At 42.2% G+C, this 20,536-nt stretch overlaps 1 protein-coding gene across 6 annotated transcripts in view; it reads left to right on the top strand.

The window, feature by feature from the left end:
- The first annotated feature begins 6 nt into the window (after positions 1-6).
- Positions 7-20,536, top strand: part of APAF1 (apoptotic peptidase activating factor 1) — a 35,072-nt gene continuing 14,542 nt past the window's right edge. Inside the window, exons 1-16 of one of the 6 annotated variants that reach the window (XM_068142758.1) lie at positions 12-175; positions 932-1,074; positions 1,767-1,956; positions 3,145-3,342; positions 4,908-5,091; positions 6,075-6,187; positions 6,696-6,827; positions 7,182-7,420; positions 8,637-8,804; positions 10,306-10,437; positions 11,832-11,945; positions 12,535-12,713; positions 13,714-13,840; positions 17,209-17,334; positions 18,231-18,359; positions 20,368-20,493. In XM_068142758.1, the coding sequence (XP_067998859.1) occupies positions 937-1,074; positions 1,767-1,956; positions 3,145-3,342; positions 4,908-5,091; positions 6,075-6,187; positions 6,696-6,827; positions 7,182-7,420; positions 8,637-8,804; positions 10,306-10,437; positions 11,832-11,945; positions 12,535-12,713; positions 13,714-13,840; positions 17,209-17,334; positions 18,231-18,359; positions 20,368-20,493 (2,295 nt within the window). In that variant the 5' untranslated portion in view covers positions 12-175; positions 932-936. Of the gene's footprint in view, positions 176-931; positions 1,075-1,766; positions 1,957-3,144; positions 3,343-4,907; positions 5,092-6,074; positions 6,188-6,695; positions 6,828-7,181; positions 7,421-8,636; positions 8,805-10,305; positions 10,438-11,831; positions 11,961-12,534; positions 12,714-13,713; positions 13,841-15,038; positions 15,138-17,208; positions 17,335-18,230; positions 18,360-20,367; positions 20,494-20,536 lie in introns of those variants that run through there. The other 5 variants (XR_010987833.1, XM_068142757.1, XM_068142759.1 and 2 more) reach the window with 5 other exon arrangements.

Genomic DNA, 20,536 nt, shown 5'->3' with positions numbered 1-20,536 from the left:
GGGGTGGCGGGCCGGGCCGGCCCTTCCTTCAGTCCGTGCCCGGAAGGAGGAAGTGCTGGCGTCGCGCCGCTGCTCCGTGCAGGGCAGGGACTTCCCCGCAGGGCAGGGACTTCCCCGCAGGGCGAGGCGACAACTTGTAGCCGGCGGCAGCTGGCGGCTCCGCGGTGCGCGCCAGGTGAGCGGCGGTGGCGGAGGAAGGCAGGGCAGGGTAGGGCAGGGTGAGGCAGGACAAGCCGGAAGGGTCGTTCCTGGGTGGCTGCGCAGCGGCACCCCTGCGGCTGACTCCAGCCCCCAGCTCCAGAGCTCTCTGCTGCGGAGATAGCAGGGCGGGGGCCCCTGCTGTGGTAGTGAGAAAAGTCCTTTCCTTAAAGGCACAGCCGAAAACTGTCACACCTGGGCTCGGCCCTGCGGGGCGGGTGGGGAGGGCAGAGAGCTGCTCGGAGCGCTCCGGTTTCTGTTTCGCTCTCCCTGCGGCTGTGGCGGGGCGTGCCTGGGTGTGAGGTAAGCCTTTGTTATAGATGGCTGTGGGTGCTTGCTTCTATTTCCTTCTCGTGTGGCTTTATTGTTATGATTCAACCTGGATTTCGTTCGACTGAGAAGCTTTCACATCAAGGAGGGATAAAGACGGGGTGAAAGACTTTCCTCGCCTTGTTATTTTCGGCGAAGATAGGAAATTGTGTCAGCGGAAGAGGCATTCCATCGCAGGCTGATCCAGGGGCAGCTGTTGCGCTGCCTGCGGTGTGAGCCTGCCTGAAGATTTCGCTGTTTTCCGCAAACGCAGCTGCCCTGCTGCTTCTTCTGATTTCAAAATACTGTTTCTGATTTCAAAATTACGAATGCGGAAGTTATTTTAAAACTTTTGTTTGTTATGTTATGGTCCTGAGGTGACTTTTCCCCCTCCCCCCCTATCTCCCTCTTGTTCGCGCTGAAGAAAATATGGATGTCAAAAGCAGAAATTATTTACTTATGAATCGCCAAGCTTTGCAGAGAGACATCAAGACTGCTTACATTATGGATCGGATGATTTCTGACGAGGTGCTAACACTGCAGGAGGAGGAGAGAGTGAGACAACAGGTAGAGCCATCTCTCGCTGCTGTTTATCTTCCTAGTCTATTCACATGTCCTGTCATGCATTTTAAAAGTAGGAATTTCTGTCTCATTCTTGCATTCAGCAAGTTCTTAAGTGTGTGGTTGGCAGGCAGGTTTTATTGCACTTTGTAAGGTTAAAGGCTTGGTCAGGTTGAAGGCTGTTTCTGTAACTATATCCAGTCTGTAAGTGATAGATTAGATGATATCTAGGATCTTTTAGTTTTAGTGATGGCCTCGAGTCTTAAGAGGAATGGGTGAGGGAACTGGGATTGTTTAGCCTTCAGAAGAGGAGGCTGAGGAGAGACCTCTCCATCACCTATATCTATCTCAGAAGAGTCTGTAGTAAGGTGGGGGTCAGCCTCTTCTCACAGGCAGTGACAGGACAAGGGGAAACAGCCTCAAGTTTTGCCAGGGGAGGTTCAGGTTGGATATTAAGGAAAACTGCTTCATAGAAAGTGCTGTCAGGCATTAGAACAGGTTCTCCAGGGAGGTGGTGGAGTCACCATCTCTGATGGCATTTAAAAGTCATGGATGTGGTGCAGAGGGATGTGGTTTAGTTCAGCAGCAGTGGTGGGATCGTGAGCTCCAGGTGAGCAGCTGGACTTGATGATCTCTAAGGTCTCTTCCAACCTCAGCAGTTCTATAATTGTATGATGTCTTTCAATATTTTTTTCTAGAGCACACAGGAGGAGCGAGCAGCAATGCTAATAAACATTATTCTTACAAAAGATAATAACTCCTATAGATCCTTTTATAATGCACTGCTTCATGAAGGCTACAGAGATCTTGCTGCGCTTCTTCAGGACGGCATCCCTCCAGTCTCCTCTGGTAACAGAAAGAGTTCAATGGATGGAATGACTTCACATGGTCAGTGTAACTACAGCAATCCCAGTGCTTGGAAGTGCAGACAAGTTGCCTTTTTTATTCCTTGTTAAGTGACTCTCTGTAATGCCTGTTCCAATGGAAAAAAGGAGTTGGTGCTTTCACTTGCTCTGGTAGTGTAGTAATCAGGAATTCTGTATTTCATATATTTAATACAAAACAACTTTTGTAGGTCATCTTGCAACTGTTCATATTAACTGGTGTTTATTTTAAAAGAGAGGGAACCTGAAGCTCTCAGAATCTGCTTTAAATTGTAATAATGTTGTGGTACATGAAAGAAAGACACTTATTTGTATGTGTAAAAGAAGCTGAACCCAACATAAAAGTTGTAGCCCCCAAAATTCTGACATCTATCTGGAAGAGTCAACCTACATTCCAGTAGTTTATCTAGCTGCTTAATTCTCTCCACCAGATCTTTTAGTTGCCCTACTTAAGTTCCCAAGTTTTACCTACATTGTCAGCAGTGTCTGATTGACCTGAAAAAAAATGGTAGCTTCTAATGGGAAGAACTTTCTTACTGCATGTGACTCAAACTGCATGTGACTGACTGCCATATTTACTCGTCTCACGGGTGTGTGGAATTTTGATTACCTGAGTAATCAAGCTTATCAGTGTTAATATGGCACTGTATAAGTGCAGCAGAGGACAGATAAAGTGCACATTTCCTGCTGTACTTTGCTTGCTTTGTTGCTAGTCGTGCTGCCCTAGCTTAGATCAAAGGAAGTCTTCCTCAGACCACAGTGCTGTGATGTTAACTACAAAGTAAAAGCCTTTCTCCTCTGCTGCATTCGTAGGGCAGGAGCTATGGCTGAGAAAGTGACTCCATAGCCACTTGGTGTAACAATGTTGAGCTCCTGTGTTTGTCACTGTTTCTACTGTGAATTATCTTTTCAGTTCTAGGATTTGATAAAACTAGCATGCCTCATGTAGTTATTAATTGTAACACTACTGTAGATGTGAGGCTTGCTACCTGCTAAGCAATTTATGCCCAGAAAGCAGTAATTTTTCAGGTCTGATGTTGTGAGTCCGGTAGTTTTTAGAGCATTTGTATGGGACACTAGTCTTGGGGGGTAGGGGCAAATCCACTAATTATTTGGGGTGGAGCATTGCTTGAAGAGGCATCCTGTTTAGAACTGATTCTTTATTGCCATGTATATTGGTTTTTCACTTCAGTGAAAACAGTTCTCTGCGAAGGAGGTGTGCCACAGAGACCAGTTGTGTTCGTCACCCGGCCAAAGCTGGTAGAAGCTATTCAAGAGAAGCTCTACTGCTTGGGAAGTGATCCAGGCTGGGTCACAGTTTATGGAATGGCAGGTTGTGGGAAGACTGTTTTAACAGCAGAAGCTTTAAGGGATCATCAGCTCTTGGAAGGTACTTGTATAAAGATTACTACAGGTATCCATGTATTAAACATAGATGGCAAAGCATCTTGTCACCTTGGAAGTAATTTAGGATTTAGGTTCTAAATTCCTTAGGTGCCTCTGAAATACTTGCTTGCAACTTACAGCTTGCATAACCATATATATAGTCCTCTGTAACCACTATTTTATTAATTTATAGGAAAACCACCTGAATAGCTTCTCACTTGCAGTCTGCTTTGGTCTATGAAAGCTGCTACATCCTTGAATTGAAATTATTTCTAAGTGCAAAATACTCATATCTGGTTTATATTCCTTTTGGGCACTGCTTGTGAAGTCCTCAGTGTCTTTCCCTTGCTATGGGAGTTTAAAAAAGCTTGTTCTAACTTTTGCATCTATTTTAATCATGGCAGACATTTGTGGAGTGATGACACTAGTATCACTTCTGGCTTAAAGCAGGTCATAAATGAAAACATGAAAGATTTATTTAAGTTGTTGCTTCCCCCCCCCAGCATAGGTCATTTGGAGAGGCAAGTGAGACTTGGACTTTAGAAAACATAGAATGATTTGGATTGGAAGGGATCTCAAAGGTCATTTAGTTCCAACCCCCCTGCCATGGGGAGGGACATCTCTCACTAGCCCAGGTTGCTCAAGGCCTCATCTAACCTGGCCTTGAACACCTCCGGGGAGGGGACATCCACAACCTCCCTGGGCAAACCTGTTCCAGTGTCTCATCACCCTCACCATAAAGAATTTCTAGCTAATATACTGTCTAAATCTGCCCTCCTCAAGCTTCAATCCATTCCCTCTCATCCTATCAGTACAAGCCGTTGTAAAAAGTCTCTGTCCAGCTTTCTTCTAGGCCCCCTTCATCAGGTACTGGAAGGCCACTATAAGGTCTCTCTGGAGCCTTCTCTTCTCCATGCTGAACAGCCCCAGCTCTCTCAACCTGTCCCTGTAGGAGAGATCCTCCAGCCCTCTGATGATTTTCATGGCCTTCCTCTGGCCCCACTCCAACAGTTTGATGTCCTTCTGGTATTGGAGGCACCAGAATTGGATGCAGTACTGCAGGTGGTGTTTCACCAGAGCAGAGTAGAGAAGGAGAATCACCTCATGTTAATCAGGGATTGAGACTACAGCATCTTCTGCTACTGCTGATTCTTCCAGATGCCTTCTTATTCACTGTTTGGGGATAATTTTCACATCCCAAACTCTGAACTCCTGCATTAGTACAGGGTTAAAAAAGTAAATGCTAAGTCAGATTAGCAAGGAAGATAGAAGCAGAAGGGGTTGTCAAGGGAAGGCAGGAAGGCAATGTGGAGAGGGGGGATAACAATCCGTGGCAGTGTGAATTCTCTCTGGGAGCTTGCTCAACATAGCCTATACCTTTTCTAAAGGAAAAATAGTGTTCTTGTAGCACCATCTGAGTTGATGGCAGAGTTGCAAGGTTGGCTTGCAATAGACCGTGAGAGTTTTATATTTTAATTGGAAATAGAATTACTGATTGCTGTTGTAAACTGCTACTAATGATTTCTGATGTTAAATGCCTAACATGATTGAGATTGCTTTTCTTCTTAGATTGCTTTCCAGGAGGAGTCCACTGGATCTCTGTTGGAAAGCAGGACAAAGCAGGGCTCCTAATAAAACTTCAGAATCTCTGTAGTAGATTAGAACATGACTCTACCCTTTCACAAAGGCCACCGCTTAACATTGAGGAGGCTAAAGATCGTCTGCGTTTGCTGATGCTACGGAAGTATCCCAGGTGATGTCAGTTACTGATAAAGCCTTGCAGAGTAACTTTGGTCTAACCATCTAAAGGTGTCTGTGGTGTGGTTGCATGTATCTGTGATGTGTACTTAAAAAAACAAACTAAAAACCACCCCTGCTTCCTAACTCTTCTAGTTTTTCCATTTTCCTGCACAAAATTAGGTGAAGCTAAGAAGATTTCTGGAATTGTAATTCTTGTGTCAGGATGTGGGTTAACATTTTCTAACTAAGGGATGGAGGGCTGCCTTATGAGGAAAGGCTGAGAGACCTGGGGCTTTTTAGTCTAGAGAAGAGAAGACTGAGAGGGGATCTAATAAATGTATATAAAAATCTGAGGGCTGGGTGTCAAGAAGGAAGGGACAGCCTCTGCTCACTTGCACCCTGTGATAGCAGAAGGGGCAGTGGATGTAAACTACAGCATAGGGAGTTCCACCTCAACATAAGGGAAAACTTCTTTACTGCAAGGGTCACAGAGCACTGGAACAGGCTCCCCTGAGACATTGTGGAGTCTCCTTCTCTGGAGACTTTCCAGCCCTGTCTGGATGTGTTCCTGTGTGACCTGTGCTGGATTCTATGGTCCTGCTCTGGCAGGGGTGTTGGACTTGAAGATCTCCAGAAGTCCCTTCCAATCCCTAACTTCCTGTGACTTACATGTGAGAACAGAGTAACTCCAGATAAGTGTACAGAAGCTGAAAGATAGATGCTAGAGGCATGTTACAACAGGCAGCCCAGGGAGGAGGTTGAGTCACCATCCTTGGAGGTGTTTACTCTGTAATAGAGTAACTGAAGGGACACATTGTAGGCTTGTCCTGGATAAGTTCTGGCTGTGTTTAATGTCCTCTCTTAAGATATTTTGCATATTTATATTAAAAATTGTGCATTGTAAATACTGAAAGTATTCTTTCATTAGTAAAATGCAATGCTGTATTTTAGCACTGATAGTTGACCTAAAATCTGCAATATTTCTTCTTGCTCTAGGTCTCTCTTGATCCTGGATGACATTTGGGATTCCTGGGTATTAAAAGCATTTGATAATCAATGTCAGGTTCTCATCACCAGCAGGGACAGGAGCGTAACAGACGCTGTGGCCGGTAAGGAGCAGTTCCTCTCCTGCACCACAGACTGTGTGTGTTTATCTATGCAATTTGCTCTTGGAAGCTTTTAAAGCAACCTGAAAGAAGGAAAGAATCTATTCCTATCAACTTGTGCACAAGTTTTGGAATTCTGCTCTGCAGCACTTCATGTGCTCTTTGTGAAATAAATGTTGTAGGCTACCCTGAAGGCTTCGTGTTCCTGCTGAGCAGTGCAGTGATTCTCAAGAGGATAAATTAACCCCTGACACTGCTGCTGGTAGACTGATCACACTATTGAGCAGTCATAATGCATTTCTAATTATGAGATTATAGCTTAATTTTGTTGTTTCTCTAATGCAAACTTGCTTCTGATAAGTATACACTCTCCTTGCTGCTAAGCATATAAATTGCTCTGCAGAATATCATGAGCCAGGACTTTGCTCCACGTTGTGCTTGAACAATACTCTCAATTTCCAGAGGATTTCTCTCATTCTCTGATATTTTTTTCCCATGTTTCTGTGTCTAGGCAATAAATACGAGGTTCATGTGGAAAGTGGACTAGCACATGAGAAAGGGCTGGAGATTTTATCCCTATTTGTGAATATGAAAATATCAGAACTGCCAGAACAAGCCAACCTCCTTGTAAGGGAATGTAAAGGTACACTTGCTGCTCTTTAACATACCATTTACCACTGAATGTACTTTTTTTTGACTTCTGGGGTTTGACTTACAAATAGGGGAGGGATTGCTCTTTAATACTCCATGTCTTAAGTAAAAGTTAAATGCTTTGGAGTTTTTGTTTGTTTATTTTAGTGTTTCATGTTGATTTTTCCAAGCAGCTTTCTTCAGCATATTTTCCTCCTGTCCCCTCATTACACTTAAACTTGGTGAGTTTGCAGACGTCTACAGGGTTTTGTTTGTCCTCCACACCCCAGGAATTTCATCACAGCTACTTGACAAAAGGATTGTGTTCTTCAAAAGCCTCTAAAATGAAATGAATCTTTTCCTACAGGTTCTCCTCTTGTGATATCCTTGATCGGTGCATTACTACGAGACTTCCCTAGTCGCTGGGAATACTATCTCAGGCAGCTGCAGAATAAGCAGTTTAAAAGAATAAGAAAATCATCTTCTTACGATTATGAAGCCCTTGATGAAGCAATGTCCATAAGTGTTGAGCAGCTGAATGACAATTATAAAGACTACTATAAAGACCTCTCTGTCCTCCCAAAAGATGTTAAAGTACCTACTAAGGTAATAACAGTGGTGTGGAACTCTTGTAAGCTTTAGTGAGATAAAAACAGTGATATTTGTTACCTTGCAAGTCTCACAACTAGTGAGATACAAACAAAAGAATTCAGGAAAGGTGTAATTGTTGTGTTTTACTTGAATGTGTCCAGAGAAAGGCAACAAGGCTGGGGAGAGGTCTGGAGCACAAGCCCTATGAGAGCTGAGGGAGCTGGGGGGGTGTTTAGGGTGGAGGAGAGGAGACTCGGGGTGACCTCACTGCTCTCTACAGCTACCTGAAAGGAGGTTGTAGGCAGGTGAGGGTTGGTCTCTTCTCCCAGACAACCAGCAACAGCACAATAGGACACAGTCTCAAGCTGCTCCAGGGGAAGTTTAGGCTCAAGGTGAGGAGAAAGTTCTTCACAGAAAGTAATTGGCCATTGGGATGTGCTGCCCAGGGAGGTGGTGGAGTGACCGTCCCTGGTGGTGTTTAAAAAAGGCTTGGATGTGGCACTTGGAGCCATGGTTTAGTTAGCCATGAGGTGTTAGGTAATAGGTGGACTTGCTGAACTCTGAGGTCTTTTCCATCCTGGTTGATTCTATGATTCTACTTATGCTGTTGGACCCATTATTGTCTCATGACTTTTATTGTCATGAGGGAAACTAAAAAACTGAGTGAAAAAAGATGTATTCATGATCACAGAATGCTTTGGGTTGGAAGGGACCCTCAGTGGTCATCTTGTCCATGCCCCATGCAGAAAGCAGGAACATCTCTAACTAGACCAAGCTGCTCAGGGTCCTGTCAAGTTTGACCTTGAATGTCTCCAGGGATGGGGCCTCAACTGCCTCTTTGGGCAACCTGTTCCAGTATGTCACCATCCTCACATCCTCCTTATTTCCAACCTAATAATATTTAAGTTTAATGTACATTTCTTATATAGCTCTCTAATTAGATTGTAATTGAGCTTCTGAAGGCTTGCAAACTGTTAGGTGAAGTTTGTCTCCACTAAGAAAAAGATTTGCTCACCATAAATCAGCACAAATAGGCAAAAGATGAGATGTCTTATTTATCCTGTAGTTTGCTATGGAAGAATTGAGAAGTTACTGAGTTTGTTACCATTTGTAATATGTCTGTATTTGTTAGTATGTGTTTTGTTGTCCCTCAGTTAGTAGCCTTTCTGATATTTATACATGTCATTACCTCTGAATTCTGACTCATTCCTGTTTTGATGTGCTTGCTTAGGTTCTCTGTATTCTTTGGGATATGGAAACTGAAGAAGTTGAAGATATACTGCAGGAATTTGTTAACAAGTCACTGTTGTTCTGTGACCGTAATGGGAAGTCATTCCATTATTATTTACATGATCTTCAGCTTGACTTTCTTACAGAGAAGAATCGCAACCAGCTTCAGGTAGGCTACTGACTAATCCACTTCATTGTACCTTGACTTGTTAGGAAGAAGTTCTTCCCCATGAGGGTGGTGAGACATTGGAACAGGTTGCCCAGGGAGGTGATGGAAGCCTCATCCCTGCGGGTGTTTGCAGCCAGGCTGGATGTGGCTTTGGGCAACCTGCTGTAGTGTGAGGTGTCCCCACCCACGGCAGGGGGGTTGGAACTAGATGATCCTTGAGATCCCTTCCAACCCTAACAATTCTATGACTCTCTGAAGGTGGGCATTCCTCAGAAAATGTTTTTCTGTTAAGTAGTATCAAAGTAGTTTCCCAGAGTAGGTCCACAATGCAGTTAAACTTATGCTGACTGATTAAAGACATTTTCAACTTGAAGCTGTGGAGTGATTCCATGATAGAATTAGGGGTAGGGGTTGGAAGGGACCTCTTGAGATCATCCTCTGCAACCCCCCTGCCAAAGCAGGATCACTTAGGGCAGGACACACAGGAACATGTCCAGGCAGATTTGGAAAGTCTCCAGAGGAGGAGACTCCACAGCCTCTCTGGGCAGCCTGTGCCAGTGCTTCAGCACCCTCCCAGGAAAGAAGTTTCTCTTCATGTTGAGGCAGAACCTCCTGTGTTCCAGCTTATACCAATTGTTCCTTGTCCTGTCACTGGGCACCAAAAAGAGCCTGGCACCTTCATCTTGACACCCATCCCTCAGATATTTATAGACATTAATAAGATCCCCTCTCAGCCTTCTTCTCTCCAGACTAAACGGCCTCAGTCATTCTTCATAAGAGAGACGTTCAAGTCCCTTAGTCATCCTTGTAGCTCTCCATTGGGTTCTCTTCAGCAGATCCCTGTCTCTTGAATTGGGGAGATCAATGTGGAGTTCAGTTTGGAACTAAGAAACTAAACTGAGAGTAGACTTTATATCCATTATTTCTCTATCAAAGATGTCTCCAGCAGGAGGTGGAATGTTCCACTGATGATGTCAAAGGCATCAAGAACCTACTGGGGTGGGAAGTTTCCTCTTTAACAGAGAGAAGTACTTTCAACTCCTTTTTTCTTTTCAATCTAAGGCAGTACTTACAGGGAGAGGACCTAGGAGTTGGGCCCAATAAACTTCTCAGTGCTGAAGGACAGGGCAAAATAGATATGAAGAAAAGGCAAAATGTTTAGACTTTCTTTAGATCTCCTTATGTAAGCATCTTTTTGTTTTGTTGACTACTCATATTTAATGTGAAGAGTGATTTGATAGCTGTTCTCCACCTAAGAAGGAAGGTTGACAGCTTGCTTCTCTGTTCTTTAATAGCCAGAGAATGCTTCTGGAGAAGTCTTAAGCAATAAATTAGGTTAAGTGTACAGTTTTGGAGGGCAAGCTTTTTCCATTTCATTTGTTGGAACAATATTAGATATACACAACATAATATTAACATTATTACAATTCTTTGATACTGAAACTAGTCCATACCTTGCCATGATATTACTTGACAGTGTGGTTTGCTTTTCCCATTGTAGGAGCTACATAAAAACATAGTAAATCAGTACAAGAAATACTACAAACTTAATACACCTGTTCCATCTCAAGAGGATTGCATGTACTGGTACAACTTTCTAGCCTATCACATGGCTGGTGCCAACATGGAGAAGGTGAGTTCTGACTGATGTCCTTTATTTCTCTTCTTGAGCCACCCTTACCCTTGCTTTTCTCCCAACTTTTCCCCCCTTTTTCCACTTGAACCTCTCCTCTCCCAAGTGTTTGTGTAGATGGGTAAACACTGAACACAGAGTTGCTCCATTGATAATCACTGTCTGCTATGAACAGAACTTTATTTCCACCCTTTATGTCTTGGCTGTTCTTGAGAAGATTTCTTATTTTTGTATCACAGTAACTTGTGTGGTTTGGGTTTTGGTTTGTTTTGGTTCTTTTAAGAAGCTTTGAGAAGAAATCCTCTCTAAACCTTTTGAAACCTCAGGCTTGCTTTATTGCATGATAATTCAATTAAATTGATTCCTTCAGAGAATTTGATGAATCTTCTTCTTTTTCCTACACAGGTATTGTTAGGTTGTTTGGGTTTTTTTCCCCTTATGTCACACTGATGTGTGTTTAAAAATTCATTTTCTGCATCACTAGAGTTCAACAGCCACAAAAGAAATCCATCAAAAGTTAGATGAGCAATCTCTTGTTCCCAAGATTGCCTTGGCACCTTTGAAAACTTACTGCCATTTTGGTCACCTACTGCTCTTTAGGTACTGAGCAAGAGTAAGATGCAAACCACGCAGGAAAATGAATGCTTCAGCAGTTTCACTGCAACATGTTTAGAATCCTATTGTGCATAGCATTTGGTCCTGGTTGCTAACTGATTTGTTTCACATGAACTCAGAACTTTTCAGCTCAACCTCTTTTTGAGATGGTTCATCTGGCTGACTCATGATGTCAAATACACTTTCTGTGCTTAGGAACTTTCATAAGTACTGTGGAGTACAAATCTGGGGTGGGGGGTTGTATTGTACTTACTATCTCAGACTCTTTAATTTCAGTGTATTTAAATGAAATGCAACTATGGGGGTTGGACTAGCTGACCTTTGGAGATCCCTTCCAACCCAAACTACTCTATGATTCTATAAGACTGGATTTTTTTTTGCTTTCATTCAAATTCAGCATCTGTTAGGAAGAACAACAGATCACTGTTAGCAGCAGAGTGATCTTTGCAAGGCTGGACTAGAAGAGCCTTTTATAGCTGTATCTTAAAGCAGGTTACAAAAGTCAAGATGTGCTTTGTGCCACCATCCCTTCTCTGCCTGGCTGTATCAAAGAGCAATCCCTTGCATTCAAATCACAAGCTTAGCTTTCTATGCTCTGAATTTTCACACCTGACCAAGTAAAATGCTGGGAACAGCCATCTGCCTAAGTTTTTAACCAGAGACAATTATACCAAAGCATGTAAAATACCTGAGGTATTTCCTGTGCTTTACTTTTTGCCCTTCAGGTAGATTCTGTTATGAAACTTACCTCTTTGAACTTAAATTTGTATTTCTCCTAGGAACTCCGTGACTTGATGTTCTCTTTGGACTGGATTAAAGCTAAAACAGAATTGGTAGGGCCTGCTCATCTGATTCATGAATATGTAGAGTATAGTTCAATCCTGGATCAAAAGGTATGATACTAACAGGTAAATGATCAATCTGTTCCAAATAAGTTTTTCTACTTTGTAATTGTATTCTGTTAGATGTATGTATGGGAGATAGATAGATAGAAAGCTTAAAAAACTGAAACCTAAAACCAGTGCTAGGTCAAAAACTATCTTGGAGAAGAGAAAAGTGAAGAAACATGAAGGAAACTGTTTCCAATGTTTGTTGTAACTTCAGTATGTGCCAAGTAATTGATCATGGAACTCAATAGCTAAGGAGCTCAATAGCTAATGGTGTGTAAAAATGGTACTCTGCTTTGGAGAAGGTGTAGAAATTTGTTGGCCACTTGGAATAGCCTTTCAGGTATCTCACAGTGACTGCTTATTGAGTAAAGCACTGTTGCCAGTATCCTTTGTTTGAAAAAGAAGGGCAACACGCTCTCCTGGTTAGGGTAATGCAACATTTCAGTCTGATGTATGTAATGAAACTACATAGTAAAATAGAACCAAGTGCTTCTGTGAAAATACTAGCTGTATGGAAAATTAAAAGAGCAAAGGGCACATGGGAAATAAATCCACTTTCTCTGTTATCAAATCCTTTCTGCTCTGTACACAGGATAGCACAGTACGTGAGAACTTCCAGGAGTTCCTGTCTCTAAATGGGCACCTGCTTGGAAGAGAGCCATTTCCTGACATCATACAGCTAGGTCTTTGCCAACCAGAGACATCAGAGGTGTATCAACAAGCCAAGCTCCATGCTCAAAGAGAAACAGGAACATTTTATTTGGAATGGATGTAAGTAGCTGCAGTCAGGCTGCTGATCCCTTGATCCAAGGAAATACTCCACCGTCACTGGAGGTGTTTAAGAGGAGACATGATGGGGTGCTTGGTGCCATGGTTTAGTTGATAAGATGGTGTTGGGTGATAGGTTGGACTTGATGATCTCAAAGGTCTTTTCCAGCCTGGTTAATCCTACCCTATCCTACCCTATCCTACCCTATCCTACCCTACTTTTCCACCTGTTTAATTCTATTCTATTCTACTGTCCAACTAAATACAATGTCTGGCTGATACAAAGGACCTTTTTAAGAACTGTTCTTTTTTTCCTGGGGAAGGAAAGTGAAACAATTCTCAAGTACTCATGGGAAGGAGCTGTGGATATATAAGGCCACAATTTAGTAATAATTACATAGAAATAAATAGAATAATGTATTCTCTACTCAATGATTATGGCTTATTAATAGTATCACTCAGGGTTGGAAGGGACCACAAGGATCATCTAGTTCCTAGCCCCCTGCCATGGGCAGGGACACCTCACACTAGATCAGGATGGTCAGAGCCTCATCCAGCCTGGTCTTAAACACCTCCAGGGATGGGGCCTCAGCCACCTCCCTGGACAACCCATTCCAGGGCTTCACCACTCTCATGGGGAAGAACTTCCTCCTCACGTCCAGCCTGAATCTCCCCACCTCCAGCTTCATTCCATTCCCCCTAGTCCTATCACTACCTGAGATCCTGAGGAGTCCCTCCCCAGCCTTCTTGTAGGCCCCCTTACCAATATCTGAAAGGGTGGGTGTCAAAAGGAAGGAGCCAGTCTCTTTTCACTGGTGTCCTGTGATAGGACAAGGGGCAATGGATAGAAAATGGAACGGAGGAAGTTCCACTTCAACATGAGGAAAAACTTCAGCTCAAAAAGTGTGAGGGGGAAAAAAAAAAATTACCTTTATAGAGATAATTTTTAACACTAAAAAGGCATTAAGAAATCCTGCTGACCTCAAATCTACTTACCCTGTAGAAATAAAAAGTCCTTGAAGAACCTCTACCGGCTGGTTGTTCGTCCACACAGAGATGCAGTTTACCATGCCTGCTTTTCTAAGGACAGACAAAGAATAGCATCCTGTGGGGCTGACAAAACACTTCAGGTAAGGTACCTATGCATGAGTGAAGAGAGGTGTTGTGTACCAGCTTGGTAACATTTGCTAACAGTCTTGTCAAGTTTCTGTTGCTGACACATGGAGATATTAGGCATTTAGAACATGTTGATGATTGAAGAGAATGTATTGTTATTTGCCCTGAGAGGTTGTGGAGTCTCCTTCTCAGGAGACATTCAAAACCCACCTGGATGTGTTCCTGTATGGCCTACTTTAGGTGGTTCTGCTTTGGCAAAGGAGTTGGACTAGATGATCTTTTGAGGTCCCTTCGAACCCCTAACATTCTGTGATTACACAGGCATCAAGTTGCATGCTTAGAATCCTAATTATCTTCTGGTTTGAAAGTTAAACTGTGTGACTTTATGCCCTCACCACTGCTCAAGTTCTTACATTCCACAGGAGGGTATCATATATGTGTACATTTAAATGTGGAATTTGTAGTTTTAAGAGTAAGTTTAGATTTGGTTAATAGATACAGTGTTTTGCAGTGACAATTGGAAAAAATGCTGAGAAAGGATGTGGATTCAAAGAGTGAAGGTAGAAGAAGTCATTAATAAAACACAGACTTGAACATGATTCACAGATTATTGCATTGGCTTGGAAGGAACCCTCAAAGGTCATCTTGGCCAACCCCCCTGCAGTGAGCAGGGACACCTCCAGCTAGACCAGACTGGCCAGGGCCACATTGAGTCTGATCTTGAATGTCTCCAGGGATGTGGCCTCCACCACATCCATGGGCAACCTGTTCCAGTATTTTGCTGCTCTATGTAAAGAACTTCATCCTGGTGTCCAGCTTAAAGATACCTTTCAATGATCATGAAAAGCTTATAACCACAGAATTCACCCAAGCATATTCAGTATTTGCTTGAAAAAAAAAGTTATTTCCAGTCATAGCAGACCGTCAGTAGGCCTACAGAACTGAGAAAGAGTAACCTGGTTTACTTACAGCTTTACTATTTCTGTGGGATGGTAATGGACTTCTGTGGGATGGTAATGGACTTCTGTGGGATGGTAATGCTACTTTGGTGCTTAGTTAGTAAATTGTCTTGTGCAAAAGGAATAAATCTGGGGAGAAAAAAGGAACCCCTGATACTGAGGACAGGATTAGATTGGATAATGGGCCCCAAATTGCTAGGAAGTGGATTTGGGGAGACAGAGAGGGAAGTGACTAACATAAATTTGCCAGCAGTCTGCCTGGAGGGGAGCCAGCCAGCTCTCAAGAAAACTAGCAATCAGCCAGCCACTAACCTGGTAAAGTATCCAGTATCCATATTCCAGACAGCCAAAGGTAAGGGAAAGGAACAACTTCTCTGCAAGCCTCTTGTATTGTTTTGGATGCTTGATAAGTTGAGTACTAAAGTAATAGCATTAGTGATGCTTAGTTGCTGTTCATTTGGCTACTTAATGTGTTACTGTGGTTTTGTATTTAATTTGCTGGCTTCTCCAATCTGGTGATCATGGCATCCACTGAAGGAGAGGCCTGGTGGATGTACTCATGCTGTGCTAAGTTACTGTGCTGGGCTTCTCTACTTTAATGGCCTCATTACTGAGAGTGCTGATTGCTTGTTCTTCTCCTCATTTTCTACCCAAAAAAGCAAACTCTGTGGTTTGCAATTGCATTGAAACTAAACTTTCACTGAAGAAGTAATAGGAAAATTAGCAGTTCCTGCCTTGCCATTAACTTTGAATGTCATCATATTATTTTCTAACAGTGGCTCAAGCTTTTAACTGCTCAAAGCTACTTCTGCTCTTTCTGTAAAATCAAATAAATGATGGTTACTAGATTTAAGTTCTGCAGAGTTTATTGTAACTACAGATTTCCTGTTACTTCAGTTTACATTCTTACTTGAGCAAATGCCAATCACTTCATTGCCATTAATATCCCCCTTCAATGAAAAAGGAAAACAAAAAAGGAGAATTCACAACTGTGGTATCCTGGTGTGAAGAAAGCTTTGTGGTTTTGCTTTAATAATTAAGAGTATGTAACCTGAGGAGGATAGGGAGACTTGATTCTTCCTTCCCAGTATAAAGTTAAACCACATAATTTCAGGAAATTGATTTGATATGTGACCCTTTTCCCTGATTTGATATGTGACCCTTTTCCCCCAGCTCTGCTTTGATTGCCTATGACAAGCTCAAGACTGAGACTTGCCATCCTGCATGACTTTTCACTCATTCTCTTCCCTTGTTTGATCCCCAATTTATCAGTTGCTGCTGAGAATCTTAAGTTTCCACAGAAAGATATCATATATATGTGTGTGTGTGAGACTATACACATATAAATAAACATTTAAACATAAAATATATAGAAACATATACATAAATATTTATACATAAAATAGATAGAAACATATACATAAACATGTATACATAAAATAGAGAATAGAATAGAATTAACCAGGTTGGAAAAGACCTTTGAGACCGAGTCCAACCTATCACCCAACACTATCTAATCAACTAAACCATGCAACCAAGCACCCTATCAGGTCTCCTCCTGAACACCTCCAGTGATGGTGATTCCACCACCTCCCTCGGCAGCACATTCCAATGGGCAATCTCTTTCTATGAAGAACTTCTTCCTGACAGCCAGCCTAAACCTCCCCTGGCGCAGCTTGAGACTGTGTCCTCTTGTTCTGGTGCTGGTTGCCTGGGAGAAGAGACCAATCCCCACCTGGCTACAACCTCCCTTCAGGTAGTTGTAGACAGCAAGAAGGTCTCCCCTGAGCCTCCTCCTCTCCAGGCTAAGCAACCCCAGCTCCCTCAGCCTCTCCTCACAGGGCTTGTGCTCCAAACCCCTCCCCACTTTGTTGCCCTTCTCTGGACATGTATAGAAACATATAAATAAATATGTATACATAAAATATAGAGAAACACATAATTATAATTATATATATATATATATATATATATATATAGGTAAAATATATAGAAACATGTCCATAAATATGTACACATAAAATACATATAAATGTGGAATTTGTAGTTTATAGAATAGTTTAGACTTGGTTAACAGATGTGTTTGCAGTTGCTATTGACAGTTGCTGAGAAAGGACATGGATTTAGACTTAAAGATGCAAAAAAAGATCATCAGTGAAACACACACTGCATCCAGAAATCTCTTTTTGAGATCAGTTCTCACTATTTCTCTCCCTACCTGACATTTTCTATCATCCTTCCAAAACTGAAGCTCCAGTTGAATAGTTCTTAAACTTACTCTGTTAATGTCCCTGCAATCAGAAATGCTTTCAAAAGTCCACATAAAGATAACATCAGGGGAGCTGTATAGAGAGAAGAGAGGCTTACATTTTATGTTTTAGAATGGTGTGAGAATTAAAAGCTTTTATTGTGTATTGTTTCAGGTGTTTAAAGCAGAAAGTGGAGAGAGACTCCTGGGGATAAGTGCCCATGATGATGAAGTACTTTGCTGCTCTTTCTCTGCGGACGGTGAGCTTGTAGCAACTTGTTCAGCTGATAAAAAAGTGAAGGTAAGGAAAAGGAGAGGAGGCAATTGGATTATTTGTTGTTTAAGTTTTGGTTTTGCTTTTAATTTCAGCTTTAACCAACTTGGGCAGAGCAGATTCTTAGGCCTCAGTGGTTTTTCAGCTGTCTTATTTGTGTGGATAATTCAGTATTTAAGAAAGAGATCAGCCCCACTTGTTAAATTACATAAAAGATGCTTAGATTTAGCATCATGCTTACAGAATTACCTCTTGTTTTACTTGTATTAGCAGGGGATTGCTGTTATTAGGACACAATGTGTAAATCCAATCCTATCCATAGCACCATTTCCCAGGCAACCAGCACCAGGACAAGAGGACACAATCTCAAGCTGTGCCAGGGGAGGTTTAGGCTGGATGCTAGGAAGAAGTTTTTCATAGAAAGAGAGATTGGCCATTGGAATGTGCTGCCCAGAGAGGTGGTGGAGTCACCATCACTGGAGGTGTTTAGGAAGAGACTGGATGGGGTGCTTGGTGCCATGGTTTAGTTGATCAGATGATGCTGGGTGGTAGGTTGGACTCGATGATCTCAAAGGTCTTTTCCAGCCTGGTTAATTCTATTCTAGTCTATTCTATCAGATGAATTGAGCTTTCTGGTTGCTGTTACATGTGAATTATGTGGAATTTTCAATTTCTCACTATTGTAACAAAACTTTACTGACATTCTAATATTTATCACATTCTGATCTGAATGTGATAAAGACAGTTTTGGACTTTGCCCTTCAGAACATCTCATTTCTACTTTACCTTCAGAACATTTCTGAGGTGTTACTAAGCATGTTTTAGGGCTTTATATTTCAGCACAGTTTACAGATTTGATTTTTATTTATTTATTTATTTAATAAAATACTTCAAAGTCTCTTTCATTCTTCAATTCTGTCTAGATCTGGAATTCAAGAACAGGCCAGTGCAGAAGTGTGTATGAACACGTGGAGCAGGTGAATTGCTGCCAGTTCAATAACAGGAGTGGTCAGTATCTTTTAGCCACCTGCTCAAATGACACTTTCATCAAAGTAAGTGTGTGTGTGTGTTGTGGGGGAAATGAAGATTGTTCTCATGCATTGATTATTGATGTATAAATATCTCAGCTCTTTACAATGAGAGTAGTGAAATACTGGAACAGGTTGTACAAAGCTGTAGTTGAGGCCCCATCCCTGGGGACATTCAAGATCAAACTTAATGTGGCCCTGAGCTCCCTGATCTAGTTGGAGGTATTCCCTTCTCACTGAATGGGGTTTGGACAAAATGGCCTTTGAGGATTCCTTCCAGCCCACTGCATTTTGAGATTCTGTGATCTTTAAATACTTGAAATTGTATGGGTTTGTTTTTTTTTTCAAATAAGAGATGCCAACAGATTAAGAGTGCTAACTGCAGCTCTATAATCAGATAGATTCAGCAAGGCAGAATAGAAGTGTTCATGCTCAGTAAAGATGAATATTCATGTCCTCTACTGGTGTAGGGCATGAAGCTGAGGGCTTTCACAAGACTTTTAGAGGGTGTTATGGGAATGAGTGAGTATGGAAATGAAATACCTGGTTAAAAAAACAGCATAAGACAAATGAAGGCAGGAATCTGTGATTGAAACCATCAATACTGTAAAAAACTGGATGCTGAAAGCTTGGGGGGAAAAAAAAGGCAGCATTATGTTTTCCTGAATTGAGCATAGTATAGAAATGTGAATAAAATAACAGCAAATAAAATAGTAATCACGGTAAGAAGTTTGTCTTGGGAGGCAGTATGTACAGGCAGAACCCAGGTAACTGATGTCTGCATCTGAGGGAAGGGGAAACCAGAAGGATTCAGTAACACCTAGACTGTGGCAATTAGGAGTGCAGTGTCACAGGACAAGTAAGCAAACCATACAGTTAACTGGCACTGGAGATGCCCTGGCTGACTGCTCCTGCCCCTGTTGCAGTGCATGTGCTGATCTCACACTGCAGTGGTATTCTGCAAGGAGCCAACTCAGCAAAACCTGCTTGGTGTCATAGGTTTTCTGCTCATTTGGTTCCCTGTAGGGGCTCAATTGCCCAGCTCCAGTGCAAGAGAGCTGTTGGGAGTAGACAGCAAGGAGTGAGATTGTTAGTGGAGGGAGACAACTGTCACTTGCCACTGTAGCTAGCAGGATGTGAGGTGTTTTAATTGTAATGCAGTCTCATCTGAAGAGTTCTTTGTGTAAACTGGAGGTAGGATACAATTATGATCTGATGTCAAGGTGGGAAGAGGAGGCTTTCTTGCTGACCTTCTGGATGTCTCAGGAGATGCATTTGCTGTCTGAAACTGATACCTTGGAACAGGTAGATTTAGAAGGGACTTGTTCAAATTGTTTATACTGTAAATGTGGTTAAGATTTTCAACAGTGACACCTCCATGAGTAATGAATAGCTGAACTGAAGCATGCACAACACTTGCAAGGGCTTGTTTTTTTGCAGGGAACACCCTACAAGTGACTGCTCTGTTTGGAGCTCTCACTTCAGTATCCAAATGCATGACTTTCATTTTGTTTTTATGTAGGAGAGAGGGAAGAGATTAAATGGAGAAGGGAAGTGTGGGCTATAGGCTTGGAAAACTGTGTGTGAGAGGGATGGAGAGGAGTAAACAACAAACCATATGGAATGTTCTTTTAACTTTGTTAGGATGGATGTGGCAAGATGATATTCAGACTGTCCAAAGCTAAGCTGAGAGATTCTCTAATTATGTGTAAACTACATAATTCTGAGCTTCAGAGTTGAAGGGGAAAGAGGCAAGAGGAAGCTTCTTCCTCAGTCTGAGGTGAGGGGCTCCTGTTCAAGGGCCTTGTCTGCACTGTACAGAATGATGTTAGCAGTTTTGGTGCACATTAGCAGACAGAGAGATAGTGTGGGGTAGCCCAGGGCATGGCATCAAGTTGGTCAGCATGTGGGTGGGTAAAACTAAGAAAAACATCATAAATGGAGGTTTTGGTTGCTAGTGTGTGATTTTTGAGAAGAACATGAACTGCCTGAGTAATTGTTGAGCATAATGCTATCTCTATTTCTCATGCAGCTTTGGGTGCTGAGTGAAAACCGTTGTAGAAACACAATGATAGGGCACCAGAATTCCGTCAATCACTGCAGATTTTCACCAAATGATGAATATGTTGCTAGCTGCTCAACAGATGGAACAGTGAAGGTACACCATGTCTCTCTTCAGTGGTTTGTTTCGATGATGGCTT

Source organism: Melanerpes formicivorus, unplaced genomic scaffold (genome assembly GCF_026170545.1).
Source record: "Melanerpes formicivorus ecotype bairdi unplaced genomic scaffold, bMelFor1.0.p_v2 SCAF_8, whole genome shotgun sequence".
Classification (NCBI taxonomy): Eukaryota; Metazoa; Chordata; class Aves; order Piciformes; family Picidae; genus Melanerpes; species Melanerpes formicivorus.
The sequence above is the reverse complement of the archived record's forward strand: the minus strand, read 5'-3'. Positions and strand labels throughout refer to the sequence as shown.